The sequence below is a fragment of the Hyla sarda genome, chromosome 9 (assembly GCF_029499605.1).
Source record: "Hyla sarda isolate aHylSar1 chromosome 9, aHylSar1.hap1, whole genome shotgun sequence".
Taxonomy (NCBI): Eukaryota; Metazoa; Chordata; class Amphibia; order Anura; family Hylidae; genus Hyla; species Hyla sarda.
In genome coordinates, this window is record NC_079197.1 from 36,419,775 (window position 1) to 36,441,155 (window position 21,381).

The following is a 21,381-nucleotide window of genomic DNA, read 5'->3' on the forward strand; positions in this document are numbered from 1 at the left end:
GCTGTGCACACAATGAACAAGTTCATTCTTTCTGCAGACACCGAACGGAATGCATAGCCGTCTCTGCAGACTCCAGAATGTCCACATGGAATGTATAGCCGTCTCTGCAGACTCCGGAATATCCGCATGGAATGCATAGCCGTCTCTGTAGACTCCGAAATGTCCGCACAGAATGCATAGCCATCTCTGCAGACTCCGGAATGTCCGCATGGAATGCATAGCGTCTCTGCAGACTCCAGAATGTCCGCATGGAATGCATAGCCATCTCTGCAGACTCCGGAATGTCCGCATGGAATGCATAGCCGTCTCTGCAGACTCCGGAATGTCCGCATGGAATGCATAGCGTCTCTGCAGACTCCAGAATGTCCGCATGCAATGCATAGCCATCTCTGTAGACTCCGGAATGTCCGCATGGAATGCATAGCCATCTCTGCAGACTCCGGAATGTCCGCATGGAATGCATAGCGTCTCTGCAGACTCCAGAATGTCCACATGGAATGCATAGCTATCTCTGCAGACTCCGGAATGTCCGCATGGAATGCATAGCCATCTCTGCAGACTCCGGAATGTCTGCACAGAATGCATAGCCATCTCTGCAGACTCCAGAATGTCCGCACAGAATGCATAGCGTCTCTGCAGAGTCTGGAATGTCCGCACAGAATGCATAGCCGTCTCTGCAGACTCCGGAATGTCCGCATGGAATGCATAGCTGTCTCTGCAGACTCTGGAATGTCCGCACAGAATGCATAGCCATCTCTGCAGAGTCTGGAATGTCCGCATGGAATGCATAGCCATCTCTGCAGACTCCTGAATGTCCGCACAGAATGCATAGCCATCTCTGCAGAGTCTGGAATGTCCGCATGGAATGCATAGCCGTCTCTGCAGACTCCGGAATGTCCGCATAGAATGCATAGCTGTCTCTGCAGACTCCGGAATGTCCGCATGGAATGCATAGCTGTCTCTGCAGACTCCGGAATGTCTGCATGGAATGCATAGCTGTCTCTGCAGACTCCGGAATGTCCGCATGGAATGCATAGCCGTCTCTGCAGACTCCGGAATGTCCGCATGGAATGCATAGCCGTCTCTGCAGACTCCGGAATGTCCGCATGGAATGCATAGCTGTCTCTGCAGACTCCGGAATGTCCGCATGGAATGCATAGCCTTCTCTGCTGACTTCGGAATGTCATCACAGAGATTTTTCGTGCAGACATTCCAGCGTGTGATCGCAGCCTAACACGCTCACGCCACTCACCTCTTTTTTTTGCCATAGTGGCATGCACCCATGTGTTTCATTGTTTGGCTGACTATTTCGTTGTTTTTAGCCCTTGGCCTTTTTTATACCACTGTCATCCTGCTGACAGGTCCGCTTTACCTACCTGGAAGTACATTTTATCCTAGGGCTGTAATATATCACATGCATTTAAGGCTAGCGTAACACTTGACAACACATTTTGGGCAACACATTTTGGTTGTGCATCATAAAGTTGCAAACAAGTTTTGGTAGCACACAACTTTCACATTATGGTCTGTGGGACAAAGTTGCGAGTAACATTCAAAAAGAAATCTATTAGATTTGGATGTATGAGGAGGCTTGTTGTAAATATGTCAGGTACAATAATGCGATCACATTGACAACTAGTAGATGGGATGTTGCAGTATGACGCTGCAATCTCCTTGTATTGCCAAAAGGCTGTGGAGCCCCGGAATTGTCCTGATAGCGGTTTTTAATAACACCTACATATTGCAGTGTCTTGATAACATTTCTCTAGTTTTTACCAGTTTAATTCTTACTTAGAGCTAAAAAAGCTTTTCTTCACGGGTCTGTTTGTACTTCAGATAATAAATGGAGATATGTATCCACCAACAGTGGTCGATGCTCCAGTTCACATGATCTACCCGGAGAATGTCCCTATTGAAAAGAGGTTTGCTATGGGACAGGAGGTTTTTGGACTTCTCCCTGGACTGATGATGTATGCCACCCTATGGCTTCGTGAACACAATAGAGTGTGTGATATCTTAAAAAAGGATCATCCCGTATGGGATGATGAACAGTTATTTCAAACGGCAAGGCTTATCCTAATAGGTAAGTAACTAAAAACAGTATTGTATATCATGTCCTCCTTACTATCCCTTATACATTTTGTGTGCTGTGCAAGTGTGCCCCTATAAGGCAGTGTATTCTCTGTAGAGACAATTTCACTCCATGTTCAGTCTCTCTAAAAATGCCCCCGGGACCCAAATAACTAGGGGTGGATCCCAGCGTTTGCTTTCTGCCTTGCTGGCTTCAGGGATAGATGCGCCACTCAGTACTGCACTGGCGGGGTAAAGAGCAGCCACTAGGACCCCCCCCTAGTCATTCTTAGTGCTTTGGGATTGCAAAGCCTACACCAGTTTTATGCCACCTGCGGTTTGTGCAGCATAAAACCGATGACAGGTTTCCTTTAAGAGATGAAATAGACCACGTATTTAAGTCTCTTAGAATAAAAGTATATGTTTGGGAAATGCACTGAATGTAGTCACTAGTAGACCTAGTCATTAAAGAGTACCTGTCGCCAAATAAAAGTTTTAATATTGTGTTCCTTGTGTAATTAGCAGACATTTTCCTATTCACTTGCTTTTAAAATTATCAACATAAATATGTTTAAAATGTAATTAAAAAAATGGCCACCTTGTGGCACTGTTCTGTTCCCTGCCCCAATTAATACAGTGAGCTTGGTCTCCTGGCCTGGAGGAGACCAAACTCACTGTATTAATCTGCTTCTCTGCACTGAGCTTGATTGACAGCTGCACAGAGCCTTACTGAAACATGCACAGAGCCTCACTGAAACATGCACAGAGCCTCACTGAAACATGCACAGAGCCTCACTGAAACATGCACAGAGCCTCACTGAAACATGCACAGAGCCTCACTGAAACATGCACAGAGCCTCACTGAAACATGCACAGAGCCTCACTGAAACGTGCACAGAGCCTCACTGAAACGTGCACAGAGCCTCACTGAAACGTGCACAGAGCCTCACTGAAACGTGCACAGAGCCTCGCTGAAAGATGCACAGAGCCTCGCTGAAAGATGCACAGAGCCTCGCTGAAAGATGCACAGAGCCTCGCTGAAAGATGCACAGAGCCTCGCTGAAAGATGCACAGAGCCTCGCTGAAAGATGCACAGAGCCTCGCTGAAAGATGCACAGAGCCTCGCTGAAAGATGCACAGAGCCTCGCTGAAAGATGCACAGAGCCTCGCTGAAAGATGCACAGAGCCTCGCTGAAAGATGCACAGAGCCTCGCTGAAAGATGCGCAGAGCCTCGCTGAAAGATGCGCAGAGCCTCGCTGAAACATGCGCAGAGCCTCACTGAAACATGCGCAGAGCCTCACTGAAAGATGCACAGAGCCTCACTGAAAGATGCACAGAGCCTCACTGAAAGATGCACAGAGCCTCGCTGAAAGATGCACAGAGCCTCGCTGAAAGATGCACAGAGCCTCGCTGAAAGATGCACAGAGCCTCGCTGAAAGATGCACAGAGCCTCGCTGAAAGATGCACAGAGCCTCGCTGAAAGATGCACAGAGCCTCGCTGAAAGATGCACAGAGCCTCGCTGAAAGATGCACAGAGCCTCAATGAAACATGCATAGTTCCTCATTAAAACATTCATAGAACAAGCAAGATGAATGGTGTGTTACATGGCTTTTTAAAGCTCCTAAATTTTTTTTAAAGGTGGGAGGGGTTTTAGAAGTAGTTAAGGAACATAGCCTGAGTTTATTTAGAAAAGTTTATTTAGAGACAGGTACACTTTACTTTTAAGCTGGTATCTTGAAGCACAGACTGAATGCAGTGTGAATCCAGCACAATGCTGTTAGAGCAGAATGCCTATATAATATGTAAAATGTTTTTTGTCTTTATTTTCTCACAAATTCCCCTGAAAAAAATCTCTGTTTAAAATCAGCAGCACAAAGAAGTACAGTATAGTCCCTGTACTATGGATTTATAAAATATAGCCATGTGCCAGAGGTTGTTATTCTGCTATACCATAAGTAGTAGCTGAATCCAAGTCTGTGCAGTCTCAATCTGTTTTCTATTAGAAAGAACATTTATGTCCTGTTGGAAAGTGAACAAATTTGCAAGCTAATAGTTTACTCTGATGATGCCGGATAATGTTCCTCCTATGGGCATTTTCGGTTTAAGTCAAGCAGTATTGTGTGACGTACCAAAATTATCGTTCACTTCTGTTCACAAGGAACTATTGTCGAGGAAGTTTTATTAGCAAAACAAAATCTTTAGAAAATAGTAGCATTATCAGGGTTAAAATATTACAAAAGAACAAACACACTGTATATACACTGCTCAAAAAATAAAGGGAACACTTAAAGGGAACCAATCATCAGATTTTTCCCTATATAACGCTTGGCAAAGCGTTATATAGGGTAAAATCTTTATTTTCACCATTCCCGGGGGATGCTCCTGCCCCCAGGGATGGTGAAGATATGAAGTTATAAACTAGTCACCACCGCCGCCGTAAGTAGTCACCTGGGCGGGGAGCTCTTCTCACCAACTCCCGTTCTTTGGCCAGCAGCGACGCCCCCTCCGCTTGATGGTCCACGTCATCATTCCGCTCACTGAACAGACGGAGCAGAGTGATGACGCGGCCCGCCAATCAAGCGGAGGGGGCGTCGCTGCCGGCCGAAGAACGGGAGTAGGGGAGAAGAGCTCCCCGCCCAGGGGACTACTTACGGCGGCGGCGGTGACTAGTTTATAACTTCATATCTTCACCATCCCTGGGGGCAGGAGCATCCTCCGGGAATGGTGAAAATAAAGATTTTACCCTATATAACGCTTTGCCAAGCATTATATAGGGTAAAATCTGATGGTTGGTTCCCTTTAAAGAGCAGCTCCCACCATCCTTTTTTTTCTGTCCCTGCCTATTGCCCATCTATCCCTAACCCCCTCCCTGCCTTAAATTTTTTTTTACTATGTTAGAAATGCCTTTTTGTCTACCTGGTAGTGTGCTCATTTACCAGGCATACTTCCCCAGCAGGCACGACATCACTGATGCCTGCAGGGGGCCGACTTCCGCCCTTAGCTCGTCTATACAGGGTGCCTTCAGCTTTTTCACCACTACAACTCCCAGCTTGCCCTGACATTTATTGGCTGTCAGGGCATGCTGGGAGTTGTAGTGGTGAAACAACTGAAGGCACCCTGTGTTGAAAACAATATCTTTCCATGGCCGCGGCCACCCCAAACCCCGCTCCCCCGAACCCCGTGCAATCCGCTCCCACCCCCCCACCCGAAAAAGACATACCCTGCACTTGCAGGACAACGGCGGCGGCAGCAGAAGCAGCACAGCACTGCTTAGCAGCAGCTGCGTGTATATGCCAGGAGGCGGGGCCGGCGTGCAAGGCCAGGGAGCCAATGCACGCATCCTCTGTATTCTCAGCGCTCGCTCCCGCCTGTATGATTGACAGGCCGGGAGCGAACTCAGCCTGACTGAATTATTGCCCATTGCCCAGCCAGCATAGGTCTTAATTCAGTTGTGACGTCACGGTGGGCTGCAGCCGGACACTAGAAGGGAGACCCTTAGTGGCTGGTTTTCAAATGTAAAATAAACTATTTTAATAAAAAAAATAAAAGAATCTATATTAGAGATATGCTGTAGTACATACTACAAAATATATATAAAAAAAAAGGTTGGTGACAGTGCCCATTTAAACAACACAATGTATCTCCAAGTCAATCAGGCTTCTGTGAAATCACACTGTCCACTCAGGAAGCAACACTGATTGAGAATCAATTTCACATGATGTTGTGCAAATGGAACAGACAACAAGTGGAAATTATAGGAAATTAGCAGGACACCCCCAATAAAGGAGTGGTTCTGCAGGTGGTGACCACAGACCACTTCTCAGTTCCAATGCTTCCTGGCTGATGTTTTGGTCACTTTTGAATGCTAGCGGTGCTTTCACTCTAGTGGTAGCATGAGACGGAGTCTACAACCCACACAAGTGGCTCAGGTAGTGCAGCTCATCCAGGATGGCACATCAGTGCGAGCTGGTGCAAGAAAGTTTTCTGTGTCTGTCAGCATAGTGACCAGAGCATGGAGGCGCTACCAGGAGACAGGCCAGTACATCAGGAGACGTGGAGAAGGCCGTAGGAGGGCAACAACCCAGCAGCAGGACCGCTACCTCCACCTTTGTGCAAGGAGGAGCAGGAGGAACACTGCCAGAGCCCTGCAAAATGACCTCCAGCAGGCCACAAATGTGCATGTGTCCACTCAAATGATCAGAAACATAATCCATGAGGGTGGTATAAGGGCCCGACGTCCACAGGTGGGGGTTGTGCTTACAGCCCAACACCGTGCAGGACATTTGCCAGAGAACACCAAGATTGGCAAATTCGCCACTAGCGCCCTGTGCTCTTCACAGATGAAAGCAGGTTCACACTGAGCACATGTGACAGACGTGACTGAGTTTGGAGATGCGGTGGAGAACGTTCTGCTGCCTGCAACATCCTCCAGAATGACTGGTTTGGCGGTTGTCTGTAATGGTGTGGGGTGGCATTTCTTTGGGGGGCCGCACAGCCCTCCAAGTGCTTGCCAGAGGTAGCCTGACTGCCATTAGGTACTGAGATGAGATCCTCAGACCCCTTGTGAGATCATATGCTGGTGCGGTTGGCCCTGGGTTCCTCTTAATGCAAGACAATGCTAGACCTCATGTGGCTGGAGTGTGTCAGCAGTTCCTGCAAGAGGAAGGCATTGATGCTATGGACTGGCCCGCCCCTTCCCCAAACCTGAATCCGATTGAGCACATCCGGGACATCATGTCTCACTCCATCCACCAACTGTCCAGGAGTTGGCGGATGCTTTAGTCCAGGTCTGGGAGGACATCCCTCAGGAGACCATCCACCACCTCATCAGGAGCATGCCCAGGTATTGTAGGGAGGTCATACGGGCACGTGGAGGCCACACACACTACTGAGCCTCATTTTGACTTGTTTTAAGGACATTACATAAAGTTGGATCAGCCTGTAGTGAGGTTTTCCATTTTTACTTTGAGTGTGACTCCATATCCAGACCTCCATGGGTTGATAAATTTGATTTCCATTGATAAATTTTGTGTGGTTTTGTTGTCTGCGCATTCAACTATGTAAAGACGAAAGTATTTCATACGATTAGTTCATTCATTCATTCATTCAGATCTGTGATGTGTTACCTTAGTTTTCCCTTTATTTTTTTGAGCAGTGTAAATTATATAATATATATATATCGTTAGGTCAGTATTTATTCAATTAGAACGCCTCCAGTTGTTGCAAAACTACAATTACCAACATGCCTTGACAGCCTTTGGCTTTCCAGGCATGCTAGGATTTGTAGTTTTGCAACAACTGGAGGCACACTGTTTGGAAAACACTGATTTAGGTGAAGGCACTAGTACTTCAGACCTTAGAGGGGTAACCCGGTGTAAAACTATTTTTTTCTTAAATCAACTGGTGCCAGAAATTTAAACAGATTTGCAAATTACTTCTATTTAAAAATCGCAATCCTTCCAGTACTTATCAGCTGCTTTATGCTGCAGAGGAAGTTATTTTCGTTTGAATTTATTTTCTGTCTGACCACAGTGCTCTCTGCTGACACCTCTATCCATATCAGGAACTGTCCAGAGCAGGAGAAAATCCCCATAGCAAACCTATCAAGCTTGAGAAAGTTGCTCTTGCGCAGCGAAATGCGTTGCATTCTGTGAAATTAACCCGTCTTTACTGCTCTGGTTGAGTTCTGTGGTCCGGTCTGCGCTGAACAATCCTGCTATTTGTTTCCTGTGAAGCCATTTATCTTATGCTTCGATTTTAAGGCTGGAAGCTGCAGATGTGACCCACATTGTTCCTACTAGGTACATATCATTGTTGTGTATGACGGTACACATCCACCCAGGGTAAGCGGTACATGACTTGTGATTACCCTCACCCTCCCTCTGGTGTTACGCTATGGTGCACTTTCTTTTCCTCTCTTGTTCTGGACAGTTCCTGACATGGACAGAGGTGTCAGCAGAGAGCACTGTGGTCAGACTGACAAGAAATTCAAAAAGAAAAGAACTTCCTCTGCAGCAAAAAGCAGCTGATGAGTACTGGAAGGATTACGATTTTTAAATAGAAGCAATTTATAAATCTGTTTAACATTCTGGCACCAGTTGATTTAAAAAAAATTGTTTTCCACCACAGTACCCCTTTAAAGTACATTTCCATTCCTGTCACTTTAGGCCTAAATTTGCTGCTGCTTAATTTCTTAAAAATGTTCTCATATAGATAGGTCCAGTGAAGGTCGATGTCCGATAAAATCACCGCAACTTTATTGGCACATATAAAAATCCATACAACAAAAACAAGTCCACATATATGAAACGCCTGATATGCGTAACTTTATGTGTCTGTCATACAGTATTTAATATGTGACAGTGATTTTATCTGACCTCTACCTGCACAGGACATTCTTCTTCATGTTGTACTCAGTGGTGTTACCCTACACCTCATCTGTGCGCGAAAAGAGCGGACATAACTGTATGGAAATGTTTACACATACCAAATATGCTGTTGATTTTATGCTGCAGATTTTAAGCTCCAGTCAATCATAAAATCTGCAGAATGAAATCCGCAGCCTGTACAGCAGTGGTCTTCAACCTGCGGACCTCCAGATGTTGCAAAACTACAACTCCCAGCATGCTCGGACAGCCATTGGCTGTCCGGGCATGCTGGGAGTTGTAGTTCTGCAACATCTGGAGGTCCGCAGGTTGAAGACCACTGTTATATAGTATGTGTGAAAGCATACACACCTGCCCTGATTCCCACATCTGCCATTCTAATGGCTTCTGGTCCCTACTTCAATCTGCCTAAGGGTATGTTCACACGGCAGAATGGAATGGAATGGAATTGCGTAATTCTCGAAATACAGAATTCTGCCTAAATTCAAGCCCCATTGATTTCAATGGGATTCTGAAGTGGAATTCCACAAAATATAAGACTGGTCTTATATTTTTTGGGGAATGCGGAAAGCAGAATTTCTGCGGCGGAATGCCACCTGGTAAATTCTGCTGTCTTAATAGGATTGCAGAATCCCATTTAAATCAATGGAGAGCAAATTACGGTGGAATTGTCGGCCGATTTCTGCACGGAAAGTCCACCGTGTGAACATAGCCTAAGTGGGCATTTCCTACAGGAACAACACATAAGAAGAAGCGGGAAGCAGTGGGGACCAGAAGCTGTTGGAATGGCAGCTGCAGAGAATCGGGGCAGGTGTGTATATTTTCTTTTTTTATTTTGAAAGCAACTCTATTATAACAAACAATTTATAGCTGGAGTCACTTATGTTTTTTTTGTTGTTTTTTTTTTGCAGTTTTTATGTTTTGTTTTTTTAGCCAGTTAGTTTTTCATTCCAACCCACGGTGAATTGCATGTTATGTGTTTTTATGTTTTCTCTTTTGTAGGAGAGACCATTAAGATTGTCATAGAAGACTATGTTCAGCATCTAAGTGGATATTTCTTAAAGCTGAAATTTGATCCAGAATTACTGTTTGGGGTCCAGTTCCAGTACCGTAACCGTATTGCCGTAGAGTTTAACCAGTTATACCATTGGCATCCTCTCATGCCGGACAACTTCAACATTTTGGGACAGGATTACAACTATAGTAGCTTTATCTACAACACTTCAATGCTCACGGATTATGGGGTGGAAGCTTTGGTGGAATCCTTCTCACGGCAGATAGCAGGAAAGGTAAAGTGTGGCCAGTACATTACATAAACCTCTTTATTGGATTGGTGGCGCAGTCTGCAATATAAACCTTACAACACTTTGGAACTTACTGAGAACCCGGTGGAGTGTTAGCGCTAGTGACACTACAGGGAATTTTCCTGGATTTCCAGCAGAATTATTCAGTAAAATTCCCTTAGACATCACATGCGGAGAAAGCTGCGGAAACTCCAAGCATATCGAGATCCATGGTAAAAATATCCTGATGCATCTGAATTTACCCTAAAGGGGTTTTCCAGGGAAAATCCATTAATGACCTATTTACAGAATAGGTCATCAATATCTTATAGGCGATGATCTGACTCCTGGAACCTTTACAGTTCAGCTGTTCCGCACAGCCTCAGCCCCTGTATGTAAACAGTGAATTAAACTAGAAGTCTTGGTTTCTGTACATTGTGTAGTGACTGCACCAGGTTATTGCAGTGCAGCCCCATTTAAGTAAATGGAAGAACCCTAAATCACCACCATACAATGTGTGGAGCCAGGGATTTTAGCTATTGTACGTTGTTGATAGGTCATTAAAGATTTCCCATCCAGATCTGCACTAGTTAAAATGCCCTTGAAATAGCTGCATTTGGACAGGGTGAATCTCCTTTATTCTCTGTATTTCCCCTCCCCCCCCCCTTCTTCTGACCCCACAGGTGTCCTCTAGAGGTTAGCGAACTTACAGTAAATTTGATTCGTCACGAACTTCTCAGCTCGGCAGTTGATGACTTTTCCTGCATAAATTAGTTCAGCTTTCCGGTGCTCCGGTGGGTTGGAAAAGGTGGATACAGTCCTAGGAAAGAGTCTCCTAGGACTGTATCCACCTTTTCCAGCCCACGGGAGCACCGGAAAGCTGAACTAATTTATGCAGGAAAAGTCAGCAACCGCCGAGCCGAGAAGTTCGTGACGAATCGAATTTACTGTAAGTTCGCTCATCTCTAGTGTCCTCCAAGTTCTTTCCCTTTTACAGCTATCACATGTATTTAAAAATCCTCTGACCACATATACAGTAATGTATCCATCGCAAAGAACCATGAACAATATAACCACCATTCCCTGCATACAGTACTACACAAGATCTGTATACCATATAAGTGATTATATACAGGACCATATTAAGGTAGATACCAGCTGTACACACCGCAGGATGATTACTTCTCGCTTGGTGGTGTCACTCCGCTTGGGATTATCAACCAGTACAGTCCACCCCCCCCCCCCCCCCCCCTGCACCACTGAATCCCGGGTCCTTGCTTTGGCAGGGATGTCACCTTGTTGGCTTCCTGGTTAAAGTGGATGCTAGCAGCATTGTTGGTCCTCCTTGAGCTTCGGCAATTGGGGACTTTGAACCAGGAACCTCGCAGGTGCCTTTTGGCCCAGAGGGGAAGGGTATGTTTTTTTTTTGTGTGTGTGAACACGTTTTGCAGTTACTTTTGCACTTGGGTGATTAAAGGGGTACTCCGGTGGAAAACATTTTTTTTTAAATCAACTGGTGCCAGAAAGTTAAACAGATTTGTAAATGACTTCTATTAAAAAATCTTTACTCTTCCAGTACTTTTTAGCAGCTGTATGCTACAGAGGAAATTATTTTCTTTTTGAATTTCTTTTTTTTGTCTTGTCCACAGTGCTCTCTGCTGACACCTGATGCCTATATCAGGAACTGTCCAGAGCAGGAGAAAATCCCCATTGCAAACCTATGCTGCTCTTGACAGTTCCTGACATGGGACAGAGGTATCAGCAGAGAGCACTGTGGACAAGACAAAAAAAGAAATTTAAAAAAGAAAAGAATTTCCTCTGTAGCATACAGCTGCTAAAAAGTACTGGAAGAGTAAAGATTTTTTAATAGAAGTCATTTACAAATCTGGAGTACCCCTTTAAGCTCGTTCCTCGGCTCTTAAAAAAGGAGCTGTACTTTTATCCCTTGTAGGCTCAATGTTCATTTCTTTCCAGCAAGTCCATACACGTGCCATTCTATATATAGTATGGAAGCTGCTTGGGTGGAAACCTCTTGTTTCATCATCCGCTTTTTTCGTGTTACCTATTGCCCTTGGCAGTGAATTGTATGACATCCCAATAAAACATGGATGTAATGAATAGTAAAGATTCCTAATACAACAATTTATGACCTTGCGGAATTTCTAACATTGCAACATGAACTGGTTCAGTCTGGAGAGAGCAAATCAGAACTGAATGAAAATGTTCTATGCCCCCTTTAAAAGGTGAACATACGGTCTCGGTAACAAAGTGATGTCACTTTAAGAGAGAGTTTCTATAGATAGTCTATGGAGCCCGTCTCATACAGCGAAGGGAGACACAGGGAGAGCAACGCTTCTTAGCTCATTCTTGTGATAAGGGGGGGGGGGGGGGGTCAGCACCCCCAGATCCCAACAGATCATAACATTTTGACATCTTTTTAAAATGATAGTAAGGCATTAAAAGGGGAAGTCTTTAGTCTTATTTTCTCTATTTATGATGGATTCCAGGCTTTGGCTTCAAAAGAGCTGAATGTGAGTAAACATCTTTAAAGGTGTATTCTTATTTCACAAAGTTGTCCCCTACTCATAGCGCTGCACTTGTCAATGTTTAGAAGTGTTACTGAGAATGAATGGAGCACTGGCTGCGCATGCGCAGTTCGTTCATTACAATCCGAGTCACAATTTTCCTGCATTCTCGGGACCAGCAGGGGTACAAGCGGACAGACCCTCACTGATCCACTAGTTATCATGTGTCCTGTAGAGATGAGGATAACTTGGTGAAATGAGAATACTTCTTTAATCAGTGTTATTCACACCAACTCTCAGTGCTTTATTTCCTTACTATGGTACCTGTCAGGCTATGTTCACACTTCCGAAATGTCTGCATGGAAAATCTCTGTGAAGCCTTTCAGGAGACTGCGGGCGCCAGCATAATATGCCGGTGCTAAGACCGCACAGGAATGCGATGTCTCATAGAACAGGTTCATTCTTTCTGTGGACACAGACAACGGAATTTCCGTGCCAGAAACATCTGACGCGGACATTCTGCCATGTGCACAGCGCAGAAGAATCCCAATGGGACCCTGCTGCTCTGGAATCTCTGGTGGAATTCCAATGCAAAATCCCGCACGGAAATTCTGGACGTGTGAACATGGCCTCAGGGATGGGACATATGAGGTGTTAAATGAAGTTTTTGATGTTGATGTTGCCAGCAGTAAAAGGCAAGCGTAAGGTTCTAAGTTACTCTGACATGGATCAAATTGTGATGGTTAGAAACAAATGGGTCAGAGTATCTCCAAAACAGCAGCTTTTGTGGGCTATTCCTGATATGCGATGGTTAATACCTACCAACATGGTCCAAAGAAAAACAAATTGTGATCCAGTGACAGATCTATGGGGGATGAAGGATCATTGATGTACATGAAGTTCATGAGAAATGAAATCATTAACTCTTTCATAGAATGCCGTAATGCAGAGGTTTTAAAAATAAAAAAATAAATTTTTTTTAAGAAAAACCTTTTTTCTAGGAGAGAATATAGTACCTTCCTGAGTGGCACCATCGTGCTTATGAATTTTCATTTGGACCTGTATGGACCTTATGTGCCTTCTTCTGATCACAATATTGTAGGGAATTACCTGTTATGCAATTTTCTAGTGTTTTAAAAATGTACTGTAAGTGGGCACTGACACAACAATTCTGGCACTGTCATCATAATTCTGCAGTGTTGATGAACTTCATTATTCTTCTAACAAAAAAATGACTTTATAAAAAATTGTTTATCATGAGAAATGAGCAGATGGATAAAATGCTGGTTTTATTGATCTTCCAGGAGATGAATTGTCTCAATTCACTATAAATCTCGAGGCCGCTGAATTGATTCTTATATATGTGAGTGAATGTATAAATCCTCCATTGATTCTAGATGAAATGGCTGTTCCAATTCTAGTTATAACGATATGTGTGGAACAATATCAAGTCATGGCATATTATGCTTTTACAATGCTTTACTTTCAAGAATTTTTTTGTTATGTAGCATCAGGTAGTATTGTATTTTTGGAGGCAGATTTGGGTTTTTGGCAGTAGCTCTGTTCACATTTAAAATATACTATGTCAAAATAGGGTTGTTAATAGTTTTTTTTATAAAAGTGATTTTATGTGAGTGCTGTGGTGGGGAGTCAGTAACAAACCTAGGCTTGACAGCGTGTTCCTACCCCTGCTGTATCAGAAAGGGCAAGCAATACAATAGTTAGACCAGTTGACATAAAACACATATCCATCAAGGTCAACCAATGAGTGGAAGGAAAGTGGTATAGTGAATGAAGTGGAGGGGATGTGATTCTATATTTCTGCATAAGCATCAATGTTAGTTTGTTCTAGGAATGTATCTAACCCAGTTTTGAAGCTTTGGTGTGACCAGTTCCTGAGGTAGACTGTTCCATAAATTCACAGTTCTTATAGTAAAGAAGACTTGTTGCCCCTGGAGACTAAACCTTTTATTTATTTATTTTCTTTGTCAGGGGGAGGGAGTGACCCCTTTGAGGGGGTTTACTTGGAACAGTTAAAACCATTTAGTAGCTCTGCCTTTTCTTGATTCCCAGTGACCACCTCACCATTATCATTATTTCAAAAAGGTTTTAATACTCTTAATAGGTAAACTAAATGGGTACTCCAGTAAACTAAACTTAGGCTTCTTCCACACTGCCTTAAGACATTGCGGTGTGATAGCCGTCGGAGTAGCCAGGGGGGAATAGCGGGAGAAAAAATACTACTTGCGCAGTCTTTTTTCCCGCTACAAAATAAGGGAACCAGAAGGACCCCATTATAGTAAATGGGATCCATCGGGACCCGTTATTTCCCATTGTGCCACGTCCCGATAACGGCTGTTAAAGGATGGAAAAAGAAAAAAAAAAGGTGGCAAAAAATTGGTAAATTAATGGTATGGAATGTAAGAAAAAAGCAGGAGTGAGGATCCACTCACCTATTAGTGTTGCACAACAATGTAAAGAGCATATAGGTGAATATTCCAGCTCCTTTAGGTCCTCGTGGCTGCAAAGCATCAATGACCAGTCGTCCAGACGAATGGTGGTAAGCGAACACAAGTGCAGGTGGGGACTTTTTTTAGTATGATAAACTACACAACGCTAAAAGCAACCCTTAATTTGTGAGGTCGTACAGCCAGAGCTGTTTCCCCAAAGATTGCGGTAGTTAGTAGTTTATTGTAGATGTTAAATTATTAATGCTTAGATTCCACTATAAATCAACACACTGTATGTTCAAATATACAGATATCATAAAATGTACCAAAAATGATTGTCCAGCAAAGGTCCGAATATTAATTACTTTGTATATTTTTGTAGGTTGGCGGTGGAAATAACCTGCACCCACGTCTCTTGCATATTGCTGTAGGAGTTATTGAAGAATCCCGTAAACTTAGATTGCAACCTTTCAATGAGTATCGTAAAAGATTTGGCTTAAAAGCATATAAGTCTTTCCAGGATTTAACAGGTAAAATTCTTATCAGAACAAATTTAGTGTTTACATGTACATATAACAATGACCCCCATTATTCTGCTCTATAATTACATAATATTCTAGTCTTAGATGAATAAAAGGGTTATTCCAATATGGGACATCTATGGCATATTCTGTGTACATTCCACAAAAGCCTCATAGATGTTGGCCCAACCTCTGGGATCTGCGCCTATCTCGATATTTAGGGCCTCCAAACCCGCCTCCTCTAGCCTGCTCTCAACTTCTGGAGATGGTTGGGAACCTAAAAACAGCGGAACAGCCTGTTTTACATAGTTTTGGTAAGTCTCTTAAAGGTAAATGGGAGTTGCATAAACAGCATAGCACCGTGAGCTGCACTTTTTCCGTAACTCAAGAGCTCACAGTATTGCACTGTTTACACAGGGGGGCCTTAATCTTAAGATAAGTGTGGGTCCCAGAGGTGGTACGCACATCTATTAGACACTTATAGCATGTCCTGTCATAACTGTCTACATAGGAAATCTGTCACCAGTGTCACTTGCACTAACCTGTCGGTACCAGTGTCATCTGTACTAACCTTTTGGTACCGACAGGTAGTGCAGGTGACACTGATGATAACAGTACTTACCTTGTCCCATTCTGTGCAGGGAATCGCCGGTAATCTTGTCTGTTAGCTTCAGGTCCGGGTCCTGCTTGCGGCACAGGCAGAGCTTAATGACGTCACTGCTGCTGTTCTCTAGCAGCAGGACCCAGCAGAGAGCAGCAGCAATGATGTCAGTAAGCTCCGCCCATGCCCCAAGTCGGGTGCCCAGAGCTGAACTTACGGACAAGATTATCGGAGATCCCCTGCACGGAACGGGACAAGGTAAGTACCGTTGTCATCAGGGTCACCTGCACTACCTGTGGGTACCGAAAGGTTAGTACAGATGACACTGGTGACAGATTTCCTTTTAAAGGGGTTATCCAGGAATAGAAAAACAGAGATATCTTTCAAAAACAGCTCCACGTCTGTCCCCAGGTTGTGTGTGGTATTACAATTTGGCTCCATTCACTACAATGGAACTGAGCTGCAGAACCACACCATAACCTGGAGACAGACTGGGAGTGGTTTTATAAATAAATTAGCTCTGTTTTTCTATTCCTGGATAACCTCTTTAAGAACATATGTGATTTTTGGGGCCCACTACAGTGGCTATTATCACTATAAAGAGGTCCTGAGCCCCCCATTTCACCTCAATGCTTGGCTGTCACCATTTTCCCTATGGACTTTAAATGGCATGGCAGCACCTATACTCAACTACTGCTCTGTTTAAACACCTTCCAATGCTGTGATCACACATAGTATTTCAGGCTGTAAAACATCTGCTTTATGGCTCAAAAGTATCCTGTATTTTAGTATTGAGTCACATTCAACTCAATGTAAAAACATTCCCTTACATTTTATGGTTTTTACTGTAAGTGCAAGATCATTTTTTTGTCTGTTTATGCGTGAGTCAGCTTTTGTGAAACTTTTTGGCCCACTTATGAGCTGTAAAATGTCTGGCAAAATTCTGAAAAAAGGTTTAAAAATTCAAAATACAAATGGCAGTAAAAAAAATTACTTACATTTTCAGTCTTTTATTTTGCATGAGGCTGAAAATACTGCCCCATGAAAACAACTGTGCACATAGAAACTGTGAAATATAAATACAAAACACAGTGTGAACCCAGACTTAAAGGGGTACTCGGGTGGAAAACTTTATTTTTTAAATCAACTGGTGCCAGCAAGTTAAACAGATTAGTAAATTGCTTCCATTAAAAAATCTTAATCCTTCCAGTACTTGTTAGCTGCTGAATACTACAGAGAAAATTATTTTCTTTTTGGAACACAAAGCTCTCTGCTGACATCTCTGTCCATTTTAAGAACTGTGCAGAGTAGGAGAAAATCCCCATAGCAAACATATGCTGCTCTGGACAGTTCCGAAAATGGACAGAGATGTCAGCAGAGAGCACTGTGCTCGTGATGTCAGCAGAGAACACTGTGCTCCGAAAAGAATTTTCTCTGTAGTATTCAGCAGCTAATAAGTACTGGAAGGATTAAGATTTTTTAATAGAAGTAATTTACAAATCTGTTTAACTTTCTGGCACCAGTTGATTAAAAAAATAAAAATAAAAAAAAGTTTTCCACCAGAGTACCCCTTTAACCTGCTTCATTATGTTTAATTTCTATATATACAATAACTCGTCAACTAAATGATTGCAATACACAAAAATAAAGGATACAATGCAATGCATATGGGAAAAGGATTTTGTTTTATGGCATTTTACAGAGGAATGTGTTTTTAGCATTGGTTAAATATATGTGTTTTTATCCTTTTGGGGAGTTTATGCACACGCAAATGCAGTGTGAACGTAGCCTAACTGCAATTTGTGAGGTATGGTTACCATGGACACTGGCAAAAGGTCTCAATGTACAGACAACAGGTTAAAATTAGTCAAATAGAGGCCAAAATTGCCCTTTTCTGGCCGATATATATCAGTATACTGAAAAAAAAAAAAATAAATAGCAGAGTAGCATAGTAGGCTATAGCATCCAATGGAATCCAGTAGAGAAACTTGTATTTAAAATGTATAAAAGTCTTAACAAAAGGATCAGGGATGTCAAAACCCAACTGCCTGATCCCCGTCCTCCTGAAATATGTTCCTGAAGGGAGGCCCCCATACACATAGGATGGACAACTGGAATGGCTAGTTTAACCTCATTATGTCTGCATTTTGAGAGAAAAAAAAAAAAATAATTTCAGGTTATATTAGTTGTTTGTATTTTTTTTAGAACAAGTATAAAAGGACTAAAAGCGAACATTTTTATATTAGCTGATACATTTAATACTTTTCATGGAAATTCCCAGTAAACAATCTAGTTGGGAGACGATCTCTGTTCATAATAAACCAGAATTATCGTTCATTTGCATATTTTCTCATAATATGCTAAACCTTTTCTGAGAATCCACATCTTAAAAGGACTGGGCAGAATTTCAAATTAGCAGCATGTTCCCTGGCAGAGCAGCAGGAAGTTCCCGTCTTTAGAAGTCTGTCCCACACATCCTAATATTCACAATGCTATTTCATACCTAGGAAAAATATCCAAGTATACTGTGCCCAGGAGATTAGAAATCCTAGTGGCCCAAAAACTAGGAAAAGCCAACAAAAATGTAGTTAATAAAGTATGGAAGCATATATTGTGTGTGTGGGGGGAGGGGGTCAGTAATGTAAGTGAAAGAGATGGGAAATGAAGGTAATGTCATGAATTACAGTACTTGTGTGTTTTTATTTCTATATTTTACCCTTAAAAATGTTTTAAATACTATGTATTGGATGTAGTGGCCGGGCTTGGTTACTGCAGTTCAGCTCCTGTTCACCTGAAGGGAATCTGAGCTGCAGTTACCTTGTGCCGCCACTACACAATGAACAACTGTGAGCGCCATCAATCATGTTAACCTGGAAAATCCTCTTAGGCCACTGTCATTTGAAAAACTTTGGACATGTCCTAGCAACATGTCAAAAGCATGAATGGGTAGGAATCTGAGTGTTCAGACTTCCACCGATCAGGAGAACGAACTGGAAGAGGTTCTTGCTTAGTGCTTTCTCTTCCGGCTCCATGTCAAGTGATCAAGAAAGACTCACAATGTAAGTCTATGGGGCGTGCGGGGAAAGAAGCGCCGCAGCGCAGACTTCTCTCGGCTCGTTCTCAAAACCCTGTTGATCAAAACTTTTAACACATGGCTAGGACGTGTCAAAAGTTTTTCCAAATGACAGGTACTCTTAGTTTATTGGGAATCTTTAGGTGCCTGCCACTGTTATTTTTTTTGTTTTATTCCATTCTGCTCCTAGTATAGCAAAAATGAAAAATAAACTATACTGATGTGAGCAAGGCCTCAATCTTTTAGTTTAGCATGTAAAAATTATCTGTAAGTGGTGCAGGTATTTTGATTCCTTTTTTCCACGTGTTTTTATTTATTTATTTTTTTTTACCTTGTGTTTGTATTTTTTTTATATCTTCTATTCATCTTACACTTTTATATAGTCCATGTAGTCTGGCAAAACAGTCAGAAGTGCCTAACCATTAATTATAATGTGTTTTGTACCTTGTTCTACAGTTTAGGTCATAAAGAATATTTTAGAAAGGAGACACTCTGTTCTTTTTAGGATTAATTCTTCACCTTTCTTACCACCAAAGTCTCAAAATGCTTAATTCTTATGCCTCTTTCACACTAGGAAATATCTCCGTTTAGGAACTTCCGTCAGAAGTTCCGTCACTATATCGGCAAAACCCGCCCGTTACAAAACCCCTGACGGCCGTGACTAAATTGCATTGCAGCCTATGGGGTTTTGTAACTGCCCATTTGCACCCGCATATGCCTGTAATTCATTACGGGCGTTATATAGTGACGGGGCATCATGGCGGAAAAATTACTGCATGCAAATTAGTTCTATAGGTTGACATTTTTTAAGGTATTTTTGAAGTAAAATGGTTGGTATTCTCTCGTGTCAGTCCTTTGCAGAAAGTGGCTTTTTGATAAGTTTTGTGAAATGCTCAAAAAAAGTTCCTTAAAAAATGTTTCCAAAGTGTTTTCCATGTCTAATAACCATTTTTTATTTATTTTTCTTCACATAGGAGAAACAGAAGTTGCGTCACAACTTGAATCCTTGTATGGCGATATAGATGCACTGGAATTTTACGTTGGCATTCTCTTGGAAAAAACTCTTCCAAATTCTATTTTTGGAGAGAGTATGATCGAACTAGGAGCACCATTTTCACTTAAAGGACTTATGGGAAATCCTATATGTTCTCCAGAATACTGGAAACCCAGCACATTTGGTGGAGAAATAGGATTCAATATTGTCAAGACTGCTTCCATAGAGAAGCTGGTGTGTCTCAATGTCAAGAATTGCCCCACGGTGGCCTTTCATGTGATAAAGGATGAAGAAGAAAGTTCTATATCTTCAGGGTCAAAGACAAGTGATGAGCTTTAGTTAATGTTGTATTGTGAGAAGGGGCTAGATTATTTTTTTTGCTCTTTCATATGTTGTTTTGGGATGATTGTAACATCAAAAATATTAATATTTTTTTTTTCATTTTTATAACAACTTTTATAAAGTCAATTACAAAACTTTTAAACATGACAATAAGTGCAGTGGAAGAATTATGTTATACTGTTTTGTTACGTTTTTACTACTGGCACAATAGTTCTCATTGAAGGTTATATATATAATATATACAGTATCTCACAAGGTTTAGACATCAATGGCTGTCTGTTGAGTTATTTTGAGGGGACGCAACATCAAACACTGTTTTAGAGGGGCATTTCTTCAGTGTTCTCACATGAAAGTATATTAAAAAAAAAAAAAAAAGAACAAACGGAGGGGTGGACTTACTTACGTGAGATACTGTATACATATATTTTTACAAACTTTGGAGTCAGAAGAAAACACTGATGTTAAAAGGGTTATCCAGTGGTGGGGGGTTCAAAACTATGGCCCTTCTGTGGGGTTTTACAAAAATAAATCTTTACTCACCTCCAGTACTCCCGGGGTGTCCTGCACTGGTCCCTTTATGCGATCGTCTTTCTGAGCTGCAGTGTGACATGTAGGGCCGGGGAAGCTCCGGGCTCAATGTGTTATGCTGTCTCTCAGTGAATCACTGGCCGAAGTAGGACATCGAAGGATGCGCTGAGCAGCGGTATGATTCAGTGATCTTGGGTGCTTCTTGGCCGGATACATTACACTGCAGCTTAGGTAGTGGTTATGGCAAGTTAAGGTGCATTTTTCTATAGTCCACACAATGGCCATAGTTTTGAAACCACCCTCCTCCCTTCTATGGGATAACCCCTTTAAGGGAAAGCTACCTGAGAAGGTGGCATAATTTAAACTGCTTTGCATATCCTTTCTTTTACATAAATAAATCCAAAGAGGCAGCAGCACACAAGGTATACGGTGCAAAAAAGTTTCTTTCTTTTACATAGTCACATGGGCATATGGATTCCCCTGCTCAGGAAGAGAGTAGATGGCAGACAGTGGCACTCTTTGCAAGCACCTCTCTTCCTGAGCAGGGGGTTTCTTAATTTAAGTGACAAGCTCTTTAAGGGCATTAACAGAGGAAAATTTTACAGG

At 42.4% G+C, this 21,381-nt stretch overlaps 1 protein-coding gene across 1 annotated transcript in view; it reads left to right on the forward strand.

The window, feature by feature from the left end:
• Positions 1–20,350, forward strand: part of PTGS1 (prostaglandin-endoperoxide synthase 1) — a 90,313-nt gene extending 69,963 nt beyond the window's left edge. Inside the window, exons 8-11 of the mRNA XM_056537954.1 lie at positions 1,837–2,083; positions 9,461–9,747; positions 15,099–15,246; positions 19,886–20,350. Coding sequence (XP_056393929.1) covers positions 1,837–2,083; positions 9,461–9,747; positions 15,099–15,246; positions 19,886–20,244 — 1,041 coding nt within the window. The 3' untranslated portion in view covers positions 20,245–20,350. The remainder of the gene's footprint in view (positions 1–1,836; positions 2,084–9,460; positions 9,748–15,098; positions 15,247–19,885) is intronic.
• The last annotated feature ends 1,031 nt before the right edge of the window (positions 20,351–21,381 follow it).